Genomic DNA, 18,060 nt, shown 5'->3' on the forward strand with positions numbered 1-18,060 from the left:
TAGTTGCCAATTTAATAAATAGTTTACATGTGTTTAAAAAAATGTGAAATCATAAAATTGTATTAGGGAAAAATTGATTTACGAGGTACCCACTCAAACGAAGGTTTAACATACTTGTAGTACTCCTCCAAATAAGGTGCTGGATTAGTACCTTCACACCAATTGGTAAAGAAAAGCAGGCCTTCCCTTTCTTCTGGACTTATTCTATATTTCTTTTGTTTCGGTCTGTCTCCACTCGTAATTTGTGACTTTCTTTTTTGTGTAATTGCTAACGCAATTCTGCTTTTCTTATCTAAAAATTTCTTGAGTACTGGCCTTGTATAATTTGCTGGTGGTAAAAATGCTTTATTCATTGCATTTGTCATCTCTCTAAAAGCTCTTAACTCGCGCTGAGCTTTATATGCATTAGTCATAGTTTTTAAGTCTTGCGCAAAGAAATCGCTTCGTGCTTGATTGACTATTTTAAAGTCCAGAGAATCTAACCGCAAGTTGTAATCTTCATACATTACTTCTAATATTTTCATAGGATCTTGTATACTTTGGTGGCCTTCCTCACACTTACCGAAAACTTGTTCATACACATATTCAATACATATACGAAGTTTTAATGTAGTTGGACTTGCTACGCTATCGTAAAATGTGGTACTTAAGATTCTGAAGAATTTATCTCTTAAATAATTTTCATTGAATGTTTCTCTTGCTATTTCGTTGTTGATAAAATTAATGTAGTACTGAAAATGATCAAGTTCTTGTTTCGTCACTTGTTTCAATTGCTTTATACGATCTTGTAAAATTCTAAATGGCGCATCGGTTTTTGAAAGTTGAATCAAGTATTCCCTGCTTTGTAATTCCATTATTCTGAATAAATACATCATCTGTTCAGGCCGTTTGAAATAAATGTTTGCGGGATAAGGATTTCGAAGCTCTTGCTTAGCTACTTCGATCATTTTATCAATATCCATAGTTTCTACTAAATCGTTATCCGTCACAAATTCGCCTGTTTCAAACTGTATTGATTGAATTCTATCTCTCAATGTTTCATCATATTTCTGTCTCCAAGAAAGAGGTGCAACAAATATTAAGTAGCTTCTGTAAATTTTTAAAACGCCTCTTATGGCATCAAATTTAAATAAAATATTATTTAATAGAGTTATTTTTGAAACGTAACCCAAAAACTCCGAGTTCTTTGCAACCAAGTCTGCAAATACTTTTTCTGTTTTACCTACCTTTGCACACGCGTTTTTATAATCTTCTGTCAAAAACTTTTGAAAGTTTTTAATGTGTTGCTTTAATTGTATAATAATTCTGTCATGCTCTTCAGTTTCCTCTGCCAAGCTTTGATCTATTTTTAATATTAAGTCTCTTCTGTATCCAATCTGCTGTCGATTCATCGCATAATTACGGATATTACTAACGTAAACCTTTATATCATCAAAACATCTTAAAGGGCGTCCTTCTATCACAGTATAGAACTCAGGGTGGATTTTCAAAACCGTTTCTACATCGTCAGGAGGCTCCTGTAAGTACAGTCGCTTAGATATATCCCTAGTAGCTGCAATCCTTAAATTGTCTTTCAGGTGGAGAGGTTGCGATAGACGTCGCTTGGATATTAACTTTTCATTCCGGTCACTATACTTTATGTAAGAGAGAAGTTTTTCAGATCTTGGAACTCCAAACGGCCGAGATGGTTTAATTTTACTTTCCTCTTTCTTGATAGATCTAACCCGATTAGTGTAGTAATGTTGTGTATTTGGAACATAACGGCGACGAAAGATAATGTCCAACGTTTTCAACGGGCGTATAGGTGCCCGCTCTTCCTTTAGACACGACATTTTTAAAAACTACTTATATCAAATATATATTTTAACAATTATTATTAAAAATTCCTCAATACATTACAAAATTGTTGATTTGTGTCTTTTAAATGACATTGCAATTGACAGATCTATAACATGATAGAAAATTAACATGCGATTTTGTTTAGTAATACTACAAGTAATTAAACTTCTTTGGGCGTGGTTGTGAGTTGTTCTTGTTCTGGGGTTTGTAACGTTCCATAGACTGTCATAGATGCAGTTTTAGTACAGTCCTCAGTATTCCAATCCGAAACAAGTAACCTTTTACGATCATTTAATTTAGGACAAATTTACTATACACCATGCATACGCAAGATTTAGATAGTTTATTCTAAAATATTTATTACATTTTTTTTGTAGTTTAATAATTAAACGATACTTAATGAAGATTTAATTTTTAAGAGGTCTTTTAGAGGAATCATATGCTGATTTCATGCGTTTATTTAATTTATCAACATTTTTTAGCAATTTGTTTGCCAACTTAGCCTTTATTATTTGTGAAACCCCTTCGCTGTATATTTCTTTTTCTATGACCTTAACATCATTTAAGTCGAATGCTGTTAAATCTATCATTATATTATTAAATTCTCTTTCAAGACAATACATCATTTCCAGAGAACTGAGATTAGTTTCATTGGGAGCAATTATTTCCTCAAAAGCAAATTCAACGTAGTTGAAAATCTGAAGGGCCGTCTTAGATGACACTAAATACTTAATGTTTTTATTAAGAAGTTTATAAAATGCATGTTGAAGCTCTAACTCTCTTGATACGTTGCATTTGATAATATCGTCGATTTCTCTTATCTGAAAACAAAATATAAAGTACGTTACACACGCATTGAGACAATCAGAGAAGAAAAGGGTATATGCCTATTGTAACAGAAATGTCTACAATTTTGATTTCCCAATAAACTGACTAAATAAAAACTATATCTACCAATATCTTAAATAGTATTATTACATAAATTACGTGATAAACACCTGATAAATACTCTCTCTATACAAGGAAGTACAATAAATGCAAAAGAGGGAGACAATTCAGAAGGTGGATAGACGAGATAAAGGAAACATGTAGACAGGAACAGGACAGGACATGTGGCACAGTGTAGACAGGAATGGCGGGATTTGTCAAAAGAGGCCATACAGATACCTAAAAAGAGTGAGATGATAGAAATATAAACGTATTTAAGTGTAAAAGTATCTGAAATGAAACACAATTGTTATAAATACTCTATATAGTTATATTATACTGCTTAAGAATTAGGCAAGAAAGAATACCTTTTGTTGAATAAAGTTTAGTTCCATATCCATCAGAATTTTCAGACGTTGAACAGACATTAGAAACTGTTGCTTTTCCGCATTCAACTCCTCAGTCACCAGTAAGTAATTCAAATTCTGTTTCTCAAGAGTATTGAAAACATTAAGCAACTGAATAGGAGTTTCAAAATAAAGACACGGCTGGGCTAGTTGACTTAATCTTAGTTTAACAGCATTTATATCAATTTTTGAAAATATATTTGAATCAGATTCCAAAATATCTGCTTTATCGACTGGCTTTGGCACTGTTTCTCGCCACATAATAGGAGCTGCATTATATAAAAAAAATTGAAAGGAAACCATAATTTGTAATGTCTCTTCTATATATTGTAATTTAGATTTGAGTGTTGCGTATTCGTAATTAGCTGCTTTGTGTTCTTCAACTTGCTTAGTCAAATCTTTTGATAGGTTATCAGATTTTCTCATTATTGATATCGTTTTGTTATTATCGTGTGCTAAGAATTTATCAAAGCTATATTGATATTCATTAAAATGTTTCGAAGCTGTTTCATATATCTTACTCTCCGTTTCAATTTCTCTGTCTATTCGTAATATTTCGTCAGTTAAAAAGCCGCAAACCGTCCGTTTTAAGGCTATATTTCTTATGTCCTGTTTATATTTGAGTATAGATTTGTTTGGTCTGATGGGTCTTCCGTCAATCAAAGAGTAAAAATGTGGATCTGTATCAAGAATTGTACGTCTAACATCAGAACTAGCGCCGTCTATTAGAGGAAGCTTCACACTAGGTTGTTTATCTCTTTTAATAATTAGTTTCTTCTCCATTATACTGTTTCTGTTCTTTAGAAGATATATGAGTTTCTTTAGAAGAATCTGATTTTATTTCCACAAATTATATCAATATCTCTATGGAAACTGGTTGCTATACTGGATTGTATCGATCGAACTTTTCAACCGAACCGGAAAAAAGTAGCTGCTTAGTTTAATTTTATTTCGAAATTTAATAAAACATCCAATATAACTTAAGAAAAAAGTTTTATTAAAAAAAGCAGATAGACATGATCATTTTGTGCAATTACTCATGAAAATATTAACAAACTAAGCACATTCAAATTGTGACTTGCGAGTTAACAAGCTTAAGAAAACTTTATTTATATAATAAGGCAGACAAGTTCTGCGTTTCTATGAAGAAACATTGGAACTAGACAGTAAAAATTGGCAGAGTTCTGGTCGGTGGCGTCAAAGTTGTCTAAATATATAATTTCCTTAATGAATCAGATATTAGGTATATTTGGGACTGGAAAAGCTAGATGCGAAGATGCATGCGAAGGTTTTTTTTGTACTTAATTCGAGCATAAATCTTTGTTTATACAGTTTATAAAACGTTTAGGCTCTGTCATGAATATGAAATAATTTAATCGATAGTCCACGCTAATCTGAATTGCGTTTTTGTAATTTTGGCAAAACGCAAATAGGGAAATTCGCGATTTTTACTACGTTTTATACCGGCAATTGGTACCTATATTTATGATGTAGTGTATACTCAACGCTCAGAAAGACGCCCTGGTGCAAGATTATAATTATTATCAAAATCTTAATAATTACTCCACTCCAGGTACATATCTTCAACTAAACACTAAAGATTGTCAAGTATAGGTTAGCAACTTTTTAGTGATGCCTCTTATGCCTCCACTCTATGTATTACCAAAGCTCCTTTGAAAAAATAATTTTATTATTTTGTCTAAGTTTTAAAAGGTTGTGTTGAAGACACAATTATGCATCTAAGACCACCTTAACTTTAGTATTTATTAAACTTTGTTTTTTTACTACATGATCCGAGTCCGAGTTTGCGGATGACACAAGCTAATTTTCATTTCATGCCGGTTATTTCTAAATCACAGAAATAATTTACAGATAAAACATTAATCACTGGACGAACTACCACTCTGTTGTTCTTCTCTTTCTTCGTCTTCTGCGACTTCCTTCTTTACAAGTTCCCATGGCATTACTGGTAAGGGCTCCACAAACGAATCGTCTACCTTTAACTTGTACAAGAGTTTTGGAGTAAAGTGTGTTGGTAGCGGCCACACTTTTTCTGTAAATAAATGTATTTTATAAAGTTAAATTTTTGATAAAAAAGGATTATATATGAGTCTCCCCAGTGGCTATTTCGTATATGCCTTGCACATCTCAAAACGTAATTTTTTTTCCTTGAAAAACCTAACAAGGCGATTTTACAGAAAACAATTTTTCAACGGATTGAAGTTATGTGCTATTATAAACTTATAATTATTTAACATAATATTATTTTTTTTTTCAGTTGGTCACCGTACCGTACCGACCACGCACGCTGTAAAGCACGAGAAACGTCGTGAAATTTAAAAAAAAATAAGATTATGTAAAATAATTATAAGTTTACAATAATACATAACTTCAATCCTAATCCTAATCGATACTATTCCTAAAAGTAAAATAATAGATACATTTAGACAAAATAAAGCAAGAATGAATTTTTAAATAAAGAACTAAAACAGCGCGCCGTGAGCTTATTTGGTACTAACCGCAGGATTATCCAAGTAACATTTGAATAATTAAAAAAATCGTTTTGAAGAAGTTAGAAGTACCGGGTTCCAATTATGTAATATTGTAATAATCACCGAAATAGAAGGCGTAATCATCAACGCGTCGATGCAAATGAACGACGTGACGAAGATCCAGTATATGGTTCGACGCAAGTAAGAAATCCAACAGCGTAATCTCTGGTAACGCCTCCATTTTTGGGTCATTTGCGCTGAGACCCGTGAAGGAGAGCTGAAAAAGGTATTTTTTGAAGATTTCTTTAGCAACCGTTTCGTCGCGTAACGTTTGGTTAATTTCATCGTCCTCTGTCATGTGGAATGTTACAGATTTATAAAATAACTACCGGTATTTGTGTCTTTTGGTTATTTTTATTTATTATTATTATTACTTAGCTTATAAACTAAAAAAGGTGTGTATTAGCGACACAAACTACATGATATTCAGACAAAATCGCTTCAGGCGTGACCAAAAAAACTTGTATGAAAATGATCACGTGACTTAGCGTGAGCTAATGTCGTTCCCATTCTTGAACAAATTTATAGGCTATTTAACAATGATAATAGGTTGTTTGTGGAAGATAATATATGCAAAGTATAGATAATTCCCAATGTGTTTATAGTCTTGTATAATGAAACACGTTTTAGCAGTATCTGGTAGGCTAGTCTTAACGCATTAACCTATAAAGTTTAGTTTTGTTAAAAAGTATTGATTGTAAGTATTGTAAATGTTTACTTATACTTTTTATCTTAAATGTTCTTTTGTCTATTTCTGTCAAATTTTGTACACTATGATACAATGAGACAATTTACTACATTAGTTCAAACGGTCCAATTAGACTGATTAATAAAGTATATATAATCCACTGAATTGCGTAAAAAAACTTTTATTTATGAAAGGAAATACAAACGTACTTTCTCAATTATAATGTTAATTACGATCGTAAGTTAATCGAAGTAATTTAGCATCTAAGTTAATTATGATCAACCTCACCTCTTCATCGTCTTGGGCAAGGGCACACAATTTCCTTATTTTGTCGAGACAAATTTTCAATTGTTCTAAGTGTTCCGCTAGAGGACCGAACACGTCGAGCTTTCCAACAAGCGAAGGCGGGCGCGCCGTTATTGCACGCCAATCGTCAAATAAACGCTACAAAACATTGACTATAAAAAGTGAGGAAATTTCCACCCATAACTCATGTCTGGTACTGAAGTAATGATAATTCATAGTAATTATATAATCATAGGAGTAAATTTATACATGAAATAACCCAGTTATCATTTAACGTATTGACACAACCGCAAAATTATTTCAATTCCACAAAATGGTTGAGTAGTAAAAATGTTCAATTATCTTCTCAACAATCTACTAACCACCGTTATAGAATGATAAACAGTCAACATTTTTAAGCGCTTAAACATTTTTCTGTCAACTGGTTCTGAGGACTCCTCCAATAGTTTTATTCCTTCCATGTCTTCATCGTCAGTATTGGCTGCTTCTTCGTCCTGTTTTTTCATATACTCTATCCATTTTACTTCACGATTAAAAAGGAACCTTAAATGTCTGTGAACTGTGTCTTCCGAGCCCTGAGTGATACATACATTAATAAATTAGATCTAAAGTAAGAAGTCGGTCAATAAAGTGGGTCGAAGTTCTAACAATTCTTTATGTATTTCACTAATCTTGATTCGATGGAAAAGACTAAGTAAAACCTTATCATAAGAAATCATGGAGCAACATTCTTATGAATTGGGCAGTCTTAAAAAGGATATATTAGCCCTAGATTATATTACCACGACAATATTAAGTGTGTAATCTCCGAGCAACTTCGATCCAAGCGCATAATTTTTACTACGAGGCGTTCTACTTTTGATTTATAGTTATTTTAAGTTCCACCAACCTCAACTATATGTACAAAGTAACTGTCGTAAACCAGTAATAAGCCATAAACATTAATTTCGCAATAGGTAGAGTTCACATCATGTATCGTTTGTTCAAAGTGCTTTATTATTTCATCCTTTGGTAGGCAATGTTCTCCGGCGTATATCATACGTATTGCAAACGTTTTCTAAAGTTGATCCAAAGTAATTTAGTACTTTATGATAATCAAAAAAATGGAATGTTTGATAATCAACAACCACAAATAATATTTAGCGGTAAGTCTCGACTCTTAAATCTGAGCTAAATAATTTAGTCTTCCATAAATATAAAAACAAAAACTGTATCAGATTATAAGGAACAAATGCCTTGCCTGTTACAACTAGCTATTTGTAATAATTATCAATCAAGTCTTAAAGTATCTATCTTGATTGTTAGCAAAGTATCAATGTTAATTATGCTACCAATAAAATTACTTTTAAAACAAGTATACGAGTAAATTAAATTACTAAAGTACTTACCAATTTTTGTTTTTCATAATTTTCCTCCACAACATTTAGAACAGTCCTAATATCTAAATCTGGTAGCAATGCAGCCATATCGATAGAAATTTACATTATTTTATAGGTAACATTACAATGTTATGGAATGTAAACTAACGCAAGAATGCCGTTGCCATGGCAACTGGTTACACAGATCTTTAATTCATGGAGCATAGTCCATAGATAAGGTACTTAAGATTGTCAATTCGATCGTTGTGATCGAATTTAATTATAACACCAGCTGGGGGACAATGACTCTTTAAAAAAAATTGTAAAAAAAAATCAGCAAATTTTACAGTTTATTTGTAAAGTATAATATAATCTACAAGGTTGTATTGATCACAGTATTCACCTAAAGCACATAAACTAAGTCTAGACAATTTGTTCAAATGTTAATAGTAATTATTTCTATCATACTTATTCCATCGATTATTTCTATTATTTCTAAAATTATAATTCCTCGGTTTTGGTTTTTGCTTCATATGAGTATTCATATCTTTCATGTTGCTGAAATCTCTTGCTAAAAACTCTAACTCCTCTGGAATTTCCTGAAAATAGAATATACTTAATTTATATATTTACATACCACCAAATTATTAAATATTTGTTGTGATTGTTTTAAGTTCCTTAATATTTGTCATATGATGGAAGTACATAGTAGAACATAGTTAAAATAAAAGAAAACTACACCCCATAACTAAAATACTATATCAATATATACTAGTAGAAATTTATTTCATGAAAGTAATGTATTTATAAAAAAAACAACAGTATTGGTGACTGAGACTTTAAAATGACTGAAACCTTGTTGTAATCTGTCTGAGTATAATATACTACCTTAACTTGGGCTTAACACTTATGTTCAGCAATAACCAATATTTGGATCATAGTCAGGGTTTTTTAATTCCTAGCTAATTATTTCTATATAGATTAATCGTAAATAAAGAAAGGTGAAAAAAAATGCTTTTGAGCACATAAACTGTGAAAATATACTGATGCCAATTAGTAAATATATATAAATTTTTACAGTGGGAATTTATCGTCATATGCAAGTAAGTTAACCTTAAGTACCTTAAAACTTAGCTGAAATTTTATCCAAATTATTAAGCAATATATATTATGTAATGGGTAATATACATTTACAAATTATCAAGCTAGACCTTGTATGTCGAAATTAATATAATCTTGTTTTGCAAGAATTAAATGAGGTTTATTTGTATAAAGAGCTATTATCCTAAGCAATTACCTGCTTGGCTTCTTTTAATACAGCTATTATGTTGTGGGCATGGCGTCCTTCTTCAGTTGTAAGGAATGTGTAAGAAACACCTTTATTTTGTGAACGGCCAGTCCGCCCTATTCGGTGAATATAATCTTCTGAAGTATTTGGGAAATCATAGTTGATCACATGTGTAATTCCATCAACATCTGAAAAATTCCATAGGCATTCAATATTTTAATGAAATACTAATTTGAAAATCACAACAACACTAAATGACTAATAAAACCTATAGCTGATAGTCAACAGCAGAAGTGTATGATTCTCGTTTTGCCCAAACTTGTTCACAAATACTTATTAAAACAAGAATTATTGAAAAAATAACTAAGACCCACCTAATCCTCTCGCAGCCACATCTGTTGCAACCAGAATATTGGTTGTACCACTCCTGAATTTATTGATTATTACATCCCTTTGTACCTGTGACTTATCACCATGAATACCTACAGCAGGCCATTTATTTCTTCTCAATGAGAGTGTCAAATTATCTACAAACCTCTTAGTGTTTGTAAATACAAGAATTTTACCAAAACCTTGACCAGATATGTCATGCATTATTTCTTTCAGCCTGAAACAATAAAATATTGTAAAACACAAACTCATATACTCTACCATCCAGTCTGAAAAAAAAATTGTAATTTCAACCATTATTATGGAATAAATATTATTATATGGTAATTCTTTGGATTACTTCTGGTTAAAAAAAGAGGAAGGAACTATGATACATTATAATGACTTACTTATCCATTTTTTGTTCTTGTTCAAGAACATAGAAATTCTGCTTAATATTATGGTTTGCTGTTAAGTCAGTTGATCCCACATTAACTTGAACAAATTTTCCTAAATAATCTTTTGCAAGATATTTGACTTCTTTAGGCCATGTAGCTGAGAACATTAGTATTTGTCTTTCATAAGGTACCCCCTCAAGTGCTTTTCTTATTTGTGGCTCAAAACCCATATCCAACATTCTGTCAGCTTCATCCAATACAACATAGTTACATCTTGACAGATTGGTAACTTTACTATCAATGAAATCATTAAGTCGTCCTGGTGTTGCTATTAATATATCAACTCCATACTTTAACTCTTCCGCCTGCCTACTTCGGCTGACACCACCATAAATACACAACGAGCGAATTCCCAAAGACCTTTGAAATTCTTTTGCAACTTCTTCAATCTGACGGGCTAGTTCCCTTGTTGGGGCTATAATTAAAACTCTTGGACCCCTACCCCGTCTACCTTCAGTTTCTTTTAAATGAACAACTGCTGGTAGCAGATAAGCTAATGTTTTACCAGTTCCGGTTTGTGCAATGCCTACAAAATTTTTACCTGCCAATGCAATTGGCCAACCTTGAGACTGTATTACAGTTGGATTTGTAATGCCTTTCTCTTTCAACAATGTTTTTATGTACTCTGGAAATCCACATGTATCTATATCTCGAAAAGGACTGGGTATATCTTCACCATGAATTGTTATCTTATTTTCAATTATGTACTCTTCATCCGTTTTCTGTGCTGTATTAGTTGCATAAAATCTATTACTTATGTAGATTCGATTTTGATTTGAAGTCCATTTTGTAACAGCATGGTCACACGATATTGCAGACTGAATTATGTGTTTAAAAGTTGTGAAGTTCTTCACGCTAGGACACCATCTGAAAGAAGAATATGTTTCAGTAATTTGTATTAAATTGAAATTATGTCTTATTCAAAGTAGTACACTAATAAATTTAAAAAATACTTACAGAATTGAGAAATGATTTTGCCTCAAAAAATTTCTTGCTAAGTTATGAGCCATGACGTTTATTTTTACTTATTTATTGCAAAAAGAGCCCACTATTTCAATCGCCTGGTTTTCACTTAAAAGTCGATTTCATAGCTGATAGCGTATTATTTCTAAATAAGCACTTTTAAAAATGTTTGAGGTTACAAGTATAACCAAAAGTCAAAACCCAATCCACGGTGTCACAGATTACTTAGTTTTACAATTCAAAATTAATATTGCCAGCCACCTCAAATTTCTAATGTATTTTATTAAAAATAAGGTTAAGGTTATAACCACCAATTTGAAATAGATAATTGTATACATTTACACTAATATGTACTATAATTATAAGGAATGTAAAAAGGTCATGACAATCTTACAGGAAAATGCGTGGAATGGTTGTAAAAATGTAAAATGTTTTTAAGTAATGCAAAAGATCCTGATTATAAGAATATTGTCCAGGCAGTTAAATCTACAAATTACAAAAACTAAGGCTGTATAAATTTAACAAATCAAAAGTGAACTCGGTAGTTTATTTTTAAACTTTTTTATAATACTGTGAAGGAAGGTCTGTGCTGCTCTTCTTCCGACCCAAAGGGCGGATCCTCGACAAGTCTAAAGACTGACTGGCCTGGCAGAAGCCAGTGACTAACCTACTTTACTAGCACGTTTCAAGATTCATAATCGCAGTGAATATAAAGTGTGAATTGATAGGCTACCAAACCAAGACGTGTCGACATATTACTGTGCATCTGTGGCGTTATAGAGTTGTCGTTAAATGAAGAGAAGAAAAATCAGGAAAAAAAATTCTTTCAGACTAGTGTTAGTAGTCATGTACATAAAAGGGGCATTAAAAATACAGATTTTATTTGTAAACAAAAGATCGAATTAAACAGTAGTTTATTGTAGGCTAGGATGAAGCGAATAAAGAACGTACACGTGCTGCAACTAAAAATGCAGCTTATAGTTATTGAAATTGGGTGTATTGCTATGTAGTTTCATTGTATAAAACTAGCTAAACCATACAAAGCCAATTGATTTCGACACTAGGGAGACGTTACATGGAGTGTAAACTAGGTTATATGTATTCATTACACATTAAATCATACATCACAATACGTAAAGTTTCTAGCTTTAAAACCCTATCTATGTGAGGTACACACCATTTCTTAATAGTATTAACCCATGATATTAGCCCTTAGGCTATTATTATAAGGCAGCTTCCTAAATAAAACAATTGTGTTCATACCATTATATTATTTTATTTCTTCAGATTGGAATGACAGCTTGTAGGTTTATTCTTTACAGCAGAAAAAAAAAGATATCAATTGAACTAATGAGTTGAAGTAGGTACAAAAACTTAAAATTAGCTCGTCCTCACAAAATTATCACAGAGCAACAAGTAAAAATAAACAATAATGCAGATGCCATCTGCACCTGTACACTTGTACTAAACAATCACCACACATTTTTGGTCAATTAGGGCAATTGCAATTCAGACACTTACTTCAGTTTCACACATTAAATAGTACATACACTTAATAATGAGGATTAGCTACTTAAAATTATTCTACTTCAATAGTCATTAAATTTTTTGTGGGAACTGTTAGAGCCATTACTTCTACCAAAATTTCCACCTCTCTTAAAAGTACCACCTCTGCTGCCACCTCCAAACCTACTTCTGTTCCATCCACCACCACCACCTCCACATCTATCTGCCATTGACTGAAGCTGGGGGCTGATCATCTGAAATAATAAAAAGTTTATAGCCATATGAATTCAGGTATTATTTACGATCAGGCAGTATTAATTAACATTTTGTAAGAAATTAAATGTAACAGCATCTGAGGATGGGATCCAGATAAACAGTATGTGGACACCGAAGGCATGTAGCTGTGTTAATGTACCTCATACTTGCATTCATGTCACGCTATTGAAAAACGTACCCATGCCAAAGGTATGAGGAAAAGGTGTTTTTGTTATACCAACTAACCTGGTTTGCTTCCTGTAGGACAGAAACAAGATCTTTGGCTTGTCTCGAATTTGATGGTGTGAAAAATGCGTACGAAGTTCCTTTTGATTTTGATCTACCAGTTCTTCCAATACGATGAATGTAATCTTCAGATGAGTTCGGATAGTCAAAGTTAATAACATACTTAATACCATCCACATCTGCAAATAAATATGGTATTAGAAATTGTCATCCCAAACAGAGACGAGAAAGCTTAGTACAGATTTAGTATTAATATAGATTTTTATAATAATAAAATCTGTCTTAAACTTGATATAAAAATGTATCCTATCAATGGCAACTCAACATTACTTACATGAATGAGTTACACAACATCGGTAGAAATACAAGTATTTATTTTGCCTCTCACTCAGAACCCAGGAGTATTTCTTAAGGGCGCAAACTTTTATGATGGTATCTCAAACTCAATCGCCCCTTGAAAATCTCCATTGCGGCCGAAACAGAAAACCCTTGACCTCCTGCCGATACTTCAACTTTTGGTCAAGTTTTTCAACAATGCACTTCATTAATTTTTTATCTTTGCAAATGTTATCTCTTGTGCATCACCAGGTTTTCTTGAACTGTCAAGTGTATCCGAATGGACGGACATACTATCCAGCTTTCCGGCCTCGGGTCCACTCAGTGAAAGGCACTTATGAGGCACCTTTAAAGTGACGAGTTATTGCATTCTGCATAAAACTATCAACTGCATCAGAAAAATGTCTTAGCTACATATCCAGTGCAGTAACATATCCATAAATTTTGGACAGTAATCAAATAGAACACAATAACTTTCCGCCAGTGCCTCTGAAAATATAAAACAAACCATTTTTATTAAAATATATATAATTGTATACAAAACATAAAATAAAAATTATATATAAGGTAAGACACTCACCAAGTCCTCTGGCAGCAACATCAGTAGCAACAAGAATGCTAGCTCTGCCTTGTTTGAATTGCCTGAGTACATCATCTCTCTCTTGTTGAGTTTTATCCCCATGCATACAAACTGCTGGCCATCCATAGCGTCTAATATTTCTAGTTATATTTTCTACCTTTCTTTTAGTTTCAACAAATATAATAGTTTTGGATCCAGGGTCTTGACTTTCTCCAATTTCTTGAAGGAGTGTATTTAATCTGTGAAAAAGAAGTACTTTAAAACTAATGTCATTAGTGCAGAAAATGGTAATAAATGACAATACAGCTTTCAGATCTTCTTAGAGGATACAAAAACTAGTTTAATCACAGAATCATTGGGATATAAGTCATCATTATGATAAAAAGTTTCAGAATAACCAATAGTAGAAATGCTTACTTGTTTTCTTTTTCGTGTTCTTGGCAAACATCAATTATTTGAAGAATATTGTGATTAGCAGATAACTGCATAGATCCAACATTGATTTGCATATAGTCACCAAGATAATCTTCAGCCAGCTTCTTGACTTCTTTAGGCCATGTCGCTGACCACATTAAAGTTTGTCGGTCTGGGCGAATTTGTTCAATGATTTTCCTTATTTGTGGTTCAAAACCCATATCCAACATACGGTCAGCTTCATCAAGCACAAGGTACGTGCAACGTTGGAGGTTTGTGGTTCCTCTGTCAAGGAAATCAATTAATCTACCAGGTGTGGCGATGACAATTTCAACACCACGCTCCAGGTCACGTGCTTGTTCTCTCTTTGGGGCTCCACCAAAAATGCACGTGTTTCGGACATATGCAGCATTTCCAAAATCAGTTGCAACTTGTTGAATCTGTTGAGCCAGTTCACGTGTAGGTGCCAAAACAAGAGCTATAGGACCATCACCTCTCCTAATAGGTGGTTGGTTATTGATATGTACAATAGCTGGTAAAATATAAGCCAGGGTTTTTCCTGACCCAGTTTGGGCTATTCCAACTAAGTTTTTGCCTGACATAGCGATGGGCCAGCCTTGTGCTTGAATTGGGGTTGGATCTTTGTACCCCGAGTTTTTTATGCTCTGCAGAACATAGTCTGGGAAGTTGGCCTCGTCAAAATTTTGAATTGGGTTTGGAACGCTTACACCACTTATGGTGATTTCATGTTCATTTCTATATTCTTCAACTTCATAAGCTGATCTGTTAAGTATTGTAGGTGCAGGATTGTAGAAGTCCTTGTTAAAAGGTTGTAGCGACATGGAATCCCAGTTAGGTTTTCGCATATTTTGACCACCTGAAAATTCTTTTCTACCGCCGCCACCACCGCCTCCAAATCTTCCGCCTCCGCCACCACCACCATTATTTCCAAATCTTCCTCCACCTCCTCCTCCAAATTTGGAACCACCGCTACCGCCACGGTTATTGTTCCAATTTCCAGACCTGTTACGATAAAAAAGACCATAATAAATTAATACTATCTAATCTATGTCCACGTGGGTATCAATAAAATTGATTACCACAATGCACGATTAATATTGATTACTTAAGGCAATTTATAAAGAGTGAGAATATTATGTAGAACACATATAATTTGGCTAGAAATTTATGTATAGTAATAGGAAAGGCACCCTAATATGCTTTTAGACATTTCAAACGGCCAAGAGCCTTCTTTAAGCATTAGCCATGCGGGCGCGAAAAATACTCAGCCGAAACAAGATGGCGGTTGCAGATGTTATGTTAATATTGATTTTTTTTCATCCGTTGGGAATATCTATAGCTAACAAGTTCTAAATTTACTAAATCACTTATATCAAATATAGCATGTTACACAGGCCCAGAGATCAATCAATACAAGTGCCACATAATTACAACTGACAATAGAAAGCAGACCACACTAATTACGGGAAAAATTAAGGTTAAGGTCAAACTATTTTAGAATATTATAGCCTGTTTAAAAGAAAGAAAAATACCAAGAGAATATGGATATAAAAATAAAAATGTTACTTACATTATATGGTAATTTTATGAAATGATGATCTTGATAAAGAAAGATGTCTTCTCAATTTTATAGCAGGGTCACCTATAAAATAATAAAATTGGTAAATACAATCACGTTGTCACTCATTGATTTGGTCCAATAATCGTGAAATTCCAATAATAAGTAATTATATCACTAAGTTAAATACACTTTTATGTTGCTTAGCTGGAACCTAACACAGGACACGACTTACCTTGACCGCTGCTTTATGAAAGAGAACGTTTAACGAATAGACTATGGCGGATGCCCCAAGTGTGCAAGATTAAATTGACAATGACAGATGACTTCTACTTTTTTCATAGTGATTTACGAATTGCGACATACGTATTTTTGGCAGATTATCATCATCGATCGTAAACGACGGCACAACATAATCTATGGAGAAGGCCATATGTATTTGATGTAATATTTGTGTTGTGCATTTATGGTTTATAGGTCTAATATAAACTTGTTTTTTTTTCTCTGTAAAATACAGTGATTGTTTGATGAATTACACAAATCTAAGTTATTGATAAATTTTATGGACGAGCAAGATCCGCCATTTTATGTGACGAGTTTTATAGAAAAGAGTTGCCTCCTATTAAATTTATATATAGTGCTTGAAGCTATTGGGTAAATATACTAACAACTTTATGCGGGGAAAAGTTAAATGTAAGAAAAATTTATAAGGTGGTTCAAGATTGCTAGTAATAGAACTGTAGATATCGTGGTTGCCTATGGATTATTTTTATTTTAAAAATATTTTTTTAATTATTGTGAATTTCATCAAATATTTACTATTCTAATTGATGTGATAACTTCACGAGTCAAGTTTATCCGATGTGTATAAAAAACTGTGATGTACATCTAAAAATATAGTAAAAATTTATGTTAGGTACACACGATGTTTTGTAGATATTTTACTAGTCCTAAATTTTCTATGGTCTTTGTTGTTTTTATGAAAAAGTTACTTCACAATATAGACACTAATTTATCAAACGGTTACATAATATCAGCGAAATAGTTAAATAATTTTAGCAAAAAATTGTTAAATCCAAAATATTAAAAATGATAAAACTCTAATTTACAATTTTATTATACATATATTATGGTAGCAAGCAAACCATGCAGTATTTAACAAAGTATTTGAAAAAACAAATTAATTCTATAAACCTAATAATGAAAGCAACAAACAAAAGTATATCACCGAAAAAGAATGCCGCTGCCTATTAAATATACGAAATATACCGTATATCGAAAAAGTCTTCCGAAAATAAGAAAGTGCTTAGCCAGTCCAGATAAAACAAAAGCAAGAAAAATGAAATTCTTACAGCTAAGTTTGAAATCACCTTAGGTTATGTTACTATAATACGCTACTATAATAGCGTAAACTTTGTGTCAATTTGAATGTTATAAGTATTGTTACGAGCTAGGGGGTCGGATAAAAACGCCGTAGTTCTCTTTAAGGAATTTGTTTACAGTAAAAACCACAAATTCGCACTTTATCTCTTCAATGTTAATCTCTTGGTATCGCACTCGAAACTGAATTAATTGTTCGCGTTTCAGCTCGTCTCGCTTCTATCTCCCTAGGAATAATCTTGTAAGATGTTCGAAAATCCTTTAGGCGGGATTGCTGAGAAGCGATTGCACAATTCTAGAAAGTACTTAGTCTTTATCTCTTTCGCACATTGCTCTGTCCATATTCCTTCATCAAAACGTGTACAACCAGACCGAAAAACGCCTGAAAACGGGTTTCTTGAAAACGGTACCACTCGACTACATGTATTGAAACTGCTTGAAAAAATGTTTCAGCTTCCTGAAAACGGGGGTAACATTATGTAAATTACCATACTCTAATATGTGATATAGCCTCTCATCAAAACGTCTCTATATAGAAAAAATCGGTTGTCTATAAAGTCGGTTTAATGACGATAGTTGAAAGTGACAACGTCATAAGAAAATACTGAT

The 18,060-nt window shown here is 32.7% G+C and overlaps 5 protein-coding genes and 1 non-coding gene across 8 annotated transcripts; all 6 read right to left on the reverse strand.

Moving 5' to 3' along the window:
* Position 1: 1 nt before the first annotated feature.
* Positions 2 to 1,906, reverse strand: LOC123709571. Its single transcript, XM_045660983.1, has one exon. The coding sequence runs from the start codon at positions 1,830 to 1,832 to the stop codon at positions 63 to 65; it is 1,770 nt and encodes a 589-aa protein (XP_045516939.1). The 5' UTR covers positions 1,833 to 1,906; the 3' UTR covers positions 2 to 62.
* Positions 1,907 to 1,999: 93 nt separating this feature from the next.
* On the reverse strand, positions 2,000 to 3,956 carry LOC123709480. Its single transcript, XM_045660872.1, has 3 exons — positions 3,135 to 3,956; positions 2,461 to 2,660; positions 2,000 to 2,117 (listed from the first exon to the last, which is right to left on the reverse strand). The coding sequence occupies exons 1-3, from the start codon at positions 3,954 to 3,956 to the stop codon at positions 2,000 to 2,002; spliced, it is 1,140 nt and encodes a 379-aa protein (XP_045516828.1).
* A 193-nt stretch (positions 3,957 to 4,149) lies between these two features.
* Positions 4,150 to 8,344, reverse strand: LOC123710085 (testis-expressed protein 47-like). The gene is made up of 6 exons (XM_045661779.1): positions 8,108 to 8,344; positions 7,609 to 7,776; positions 7,082 to 7,294; positions 6,702 to 6,857; positions 5,789 to 5,942; positions 4,150 to 5,226 (listed from the first exon to the last, which is right to left on the reverse strand). The coding sequence occupies exons 1-6, from the start codon at positions 8,183 to 8,185 to the stop codon at positions 5,054 to 5,056; spliced, it is 942 nt and encodes a 313-aa protein (XP_045517735.1). The 5' UTR covers positions 8,186 to 8,344; the 3' UTR covers positions 4,150 to 5,053.
* Positions 8,345 to 8,410: 66 nt separating this feature from the next.
* LOC123710084 (ATP-dependent RNA helicase dbp2-like) lies at positions 8,411 to 11,393 on the reverse strand. Of its 2 annotated transcripts, XM_045661777.1 has the most exons (6): positions 11,150 to 11,393; positions 10,145 to 11,059; positions 9,740 to 9,972; positions 9,375 to 9,553; positions 8,571 to 8,676; positions 8,411 to 8,534 (listed from the first exon to the last, which is right to left on the reverse strand). In XM_045661777.1, the coding sequence occupies exons 1-6, from the start codon at positions 11,200 to 11,202 to the stop codon at positions 8,521 to 8,523; spliced, it is 1,500 nt and encodes a 499-aa protein (XP_045517733.1). In that variant the 5' UTR covers positions 11,203 to 11,393; the 3' UTR covers positions 8,411 to 8,520. The 2 variants fall into 2 exon arrangements, with proteins under 2 accessions (XP_045517733.1, XP_045517732.1); XM_045661776.1 differs by having other exon boundaries at positions 8,411 to 8,676.
* A 1,018-nt stretch (positions 11,394 to 12,411) lies between these two features.
* LOC123709593 (ATP-dependent RNA helicase p62) lies at positions 12,412 to 16,379 on the reverse strand. Of its 2 annotated transcripts, none has more exons than XM_045661019.1 (6): positions 16,307 to 16,376; positions 16,084 to 16,155; positions 14,496 to 15,515; positions 14,079 to 14,317; positions 13,163 to 13,341; positions 12,412 to 12,915 (listed from the first exon to the last, which is right to left on the reverse strand). In XM_045661019.1, coding segments are annotated over exons 2-6 (1,611 nt in total). In that variant the 5' UTR covers positions 16,086 to 16,155; positions 16,307 to 16,376; the 3' UTR covers positions 12,412 to 12,744. The 2 variants fall into 2 exon arrangements, 1 of the variants encoding a protein (XP_045516975.1); XR_006753739.1 differs by lacking the exon at positions 12,412 to 12,915 and adding an exon at positions 13,497 to 13,987 and having other exon boundaries at positions 13,208 to 13,341; positions 16,307 to 16,379.
* LOC123710517 lies at positions 14,384 to 14,455 on the reverse strand. The gene has a single exon (XR_006753840.1). It is a non-coding gene; the product is annotated as a small nucleolar RNA SNORD61 (small nucleolar RNA).
* Positions 16,380 to 18,060: the final 1,681 nt, after the last annotated feature.

This window comes from Pieris brassicae, chromosome 5 (genome assembly GCF_905147105.1).
Source record: "Pieris brassicae chromosome 5, ilPieBrab1.1, whole genome shotgun sequence".
NCBI lineage: Eukaryota > Metazoa > Arthropoda > Insecta > Lepidoptera > Pieridae > Pieris > Pieris brassicae.

What these genes read in the sequence shown, in the direction of transcription:
- LOC123710085 (XM_045661779.1), bottom strand. Translation starts at nt 8,185, where the DNA reads ATGGCTGCATTGCTACCAGATTTAGATATTAGGACTGTTCTAAATGTT. An exon ending in ACTTTGTACATATAGTTGAG is followed by an intron (nt 7,295 to 7,608) that starts GTTGGTGGAACT and finishes TGTATCACTCAG; the next exon opens with GGCTCGGAAGACACAGTTCA. An exon ending in TTTATCATTCTATAACGGTG is followed by an intron (nt 6,858 to 7,081) that starts GTTAGTAGATTG and finishes AATGTTTTGTAG; the next exon opens with CGTTTATTTGACGATTGGCG.
- LOC123710084 (XM_045661776.1), bottom strand. Translation starts at nt 11,202, where the DNA reads ATGGCTCATAACTTAGCAAGAAATTTTTTGAGGCAAAATCATTTCTCA. An exon ending in TGTGGCTGCGAGAGGATTAG is followed by an intron (nt 9,554 to 9,739) that starts GTGGGTCTTAGT and finishes GGAATTTTTCAG; the next exon opens with ATGTTGATGGAATTACACAT. An exon ending in TATTAAAAGAAGCCAAGCAG is followed by an intron (nt 8,677 to 9,374) that starts GTAATTGCTTAG and finishes TTCTATTTTCAG; the next exon opens with GAAATTCCAGAGGAGTTAGA.
- LOC123709571 (XM_045660983.1), bottom strand. Translation starts at nt 1,832, where the DNA reads ATGTCGTGTCTAAAGGAAGAGCGGGCACCTATACGCCCGTTGAAAACG.
- LOC123709593 (XM_045661019.1), bottom strand. An exon ending in TGTTGCTGCCAGAGGACTTG is followed by an intron (nt 13,342 to 14,078) that starts GTGAGTGTCTTA and finishes ATTTATTTGCAG; the next exon opens with ATGTGGATGGTATTAAGTAT. An exon ending in TCCTACAGGAAGCAAACCAG is followed by an intron (nt 12,916 to 13,162) that starts GTTAGTTGGTAT and finishes TTATTATTTCAG; the next exon opens with ATGATCAGCCCCCAGCTTCA.
- LOC123709480 (XM_045660872.1), bottom strand. Translation starts at nt 3,956, where the DNA reads ATGGAGAAGAAACTAATTATTAAAAGAGATAAACAACCTAGTGTGAAG. An exon ending in TAAACTTTATTCAACAAAAG is followed by an intron (nt 2,661 to 3,134) that starts GTATTCTTTCTT and finishes TTTTGTTTTCAG; the next exon opens with ATAAGAGAAATCGACGATAT. An exon ending in CTCAGTTCTCTGGAAATGAT is followed by an intron (nt 2,118 to 2,460) that starts GTATTGTCTTGA and finishes TGATCGTAAAAG; the next exon opens with GTTACTTGTTTCGGATTGGA.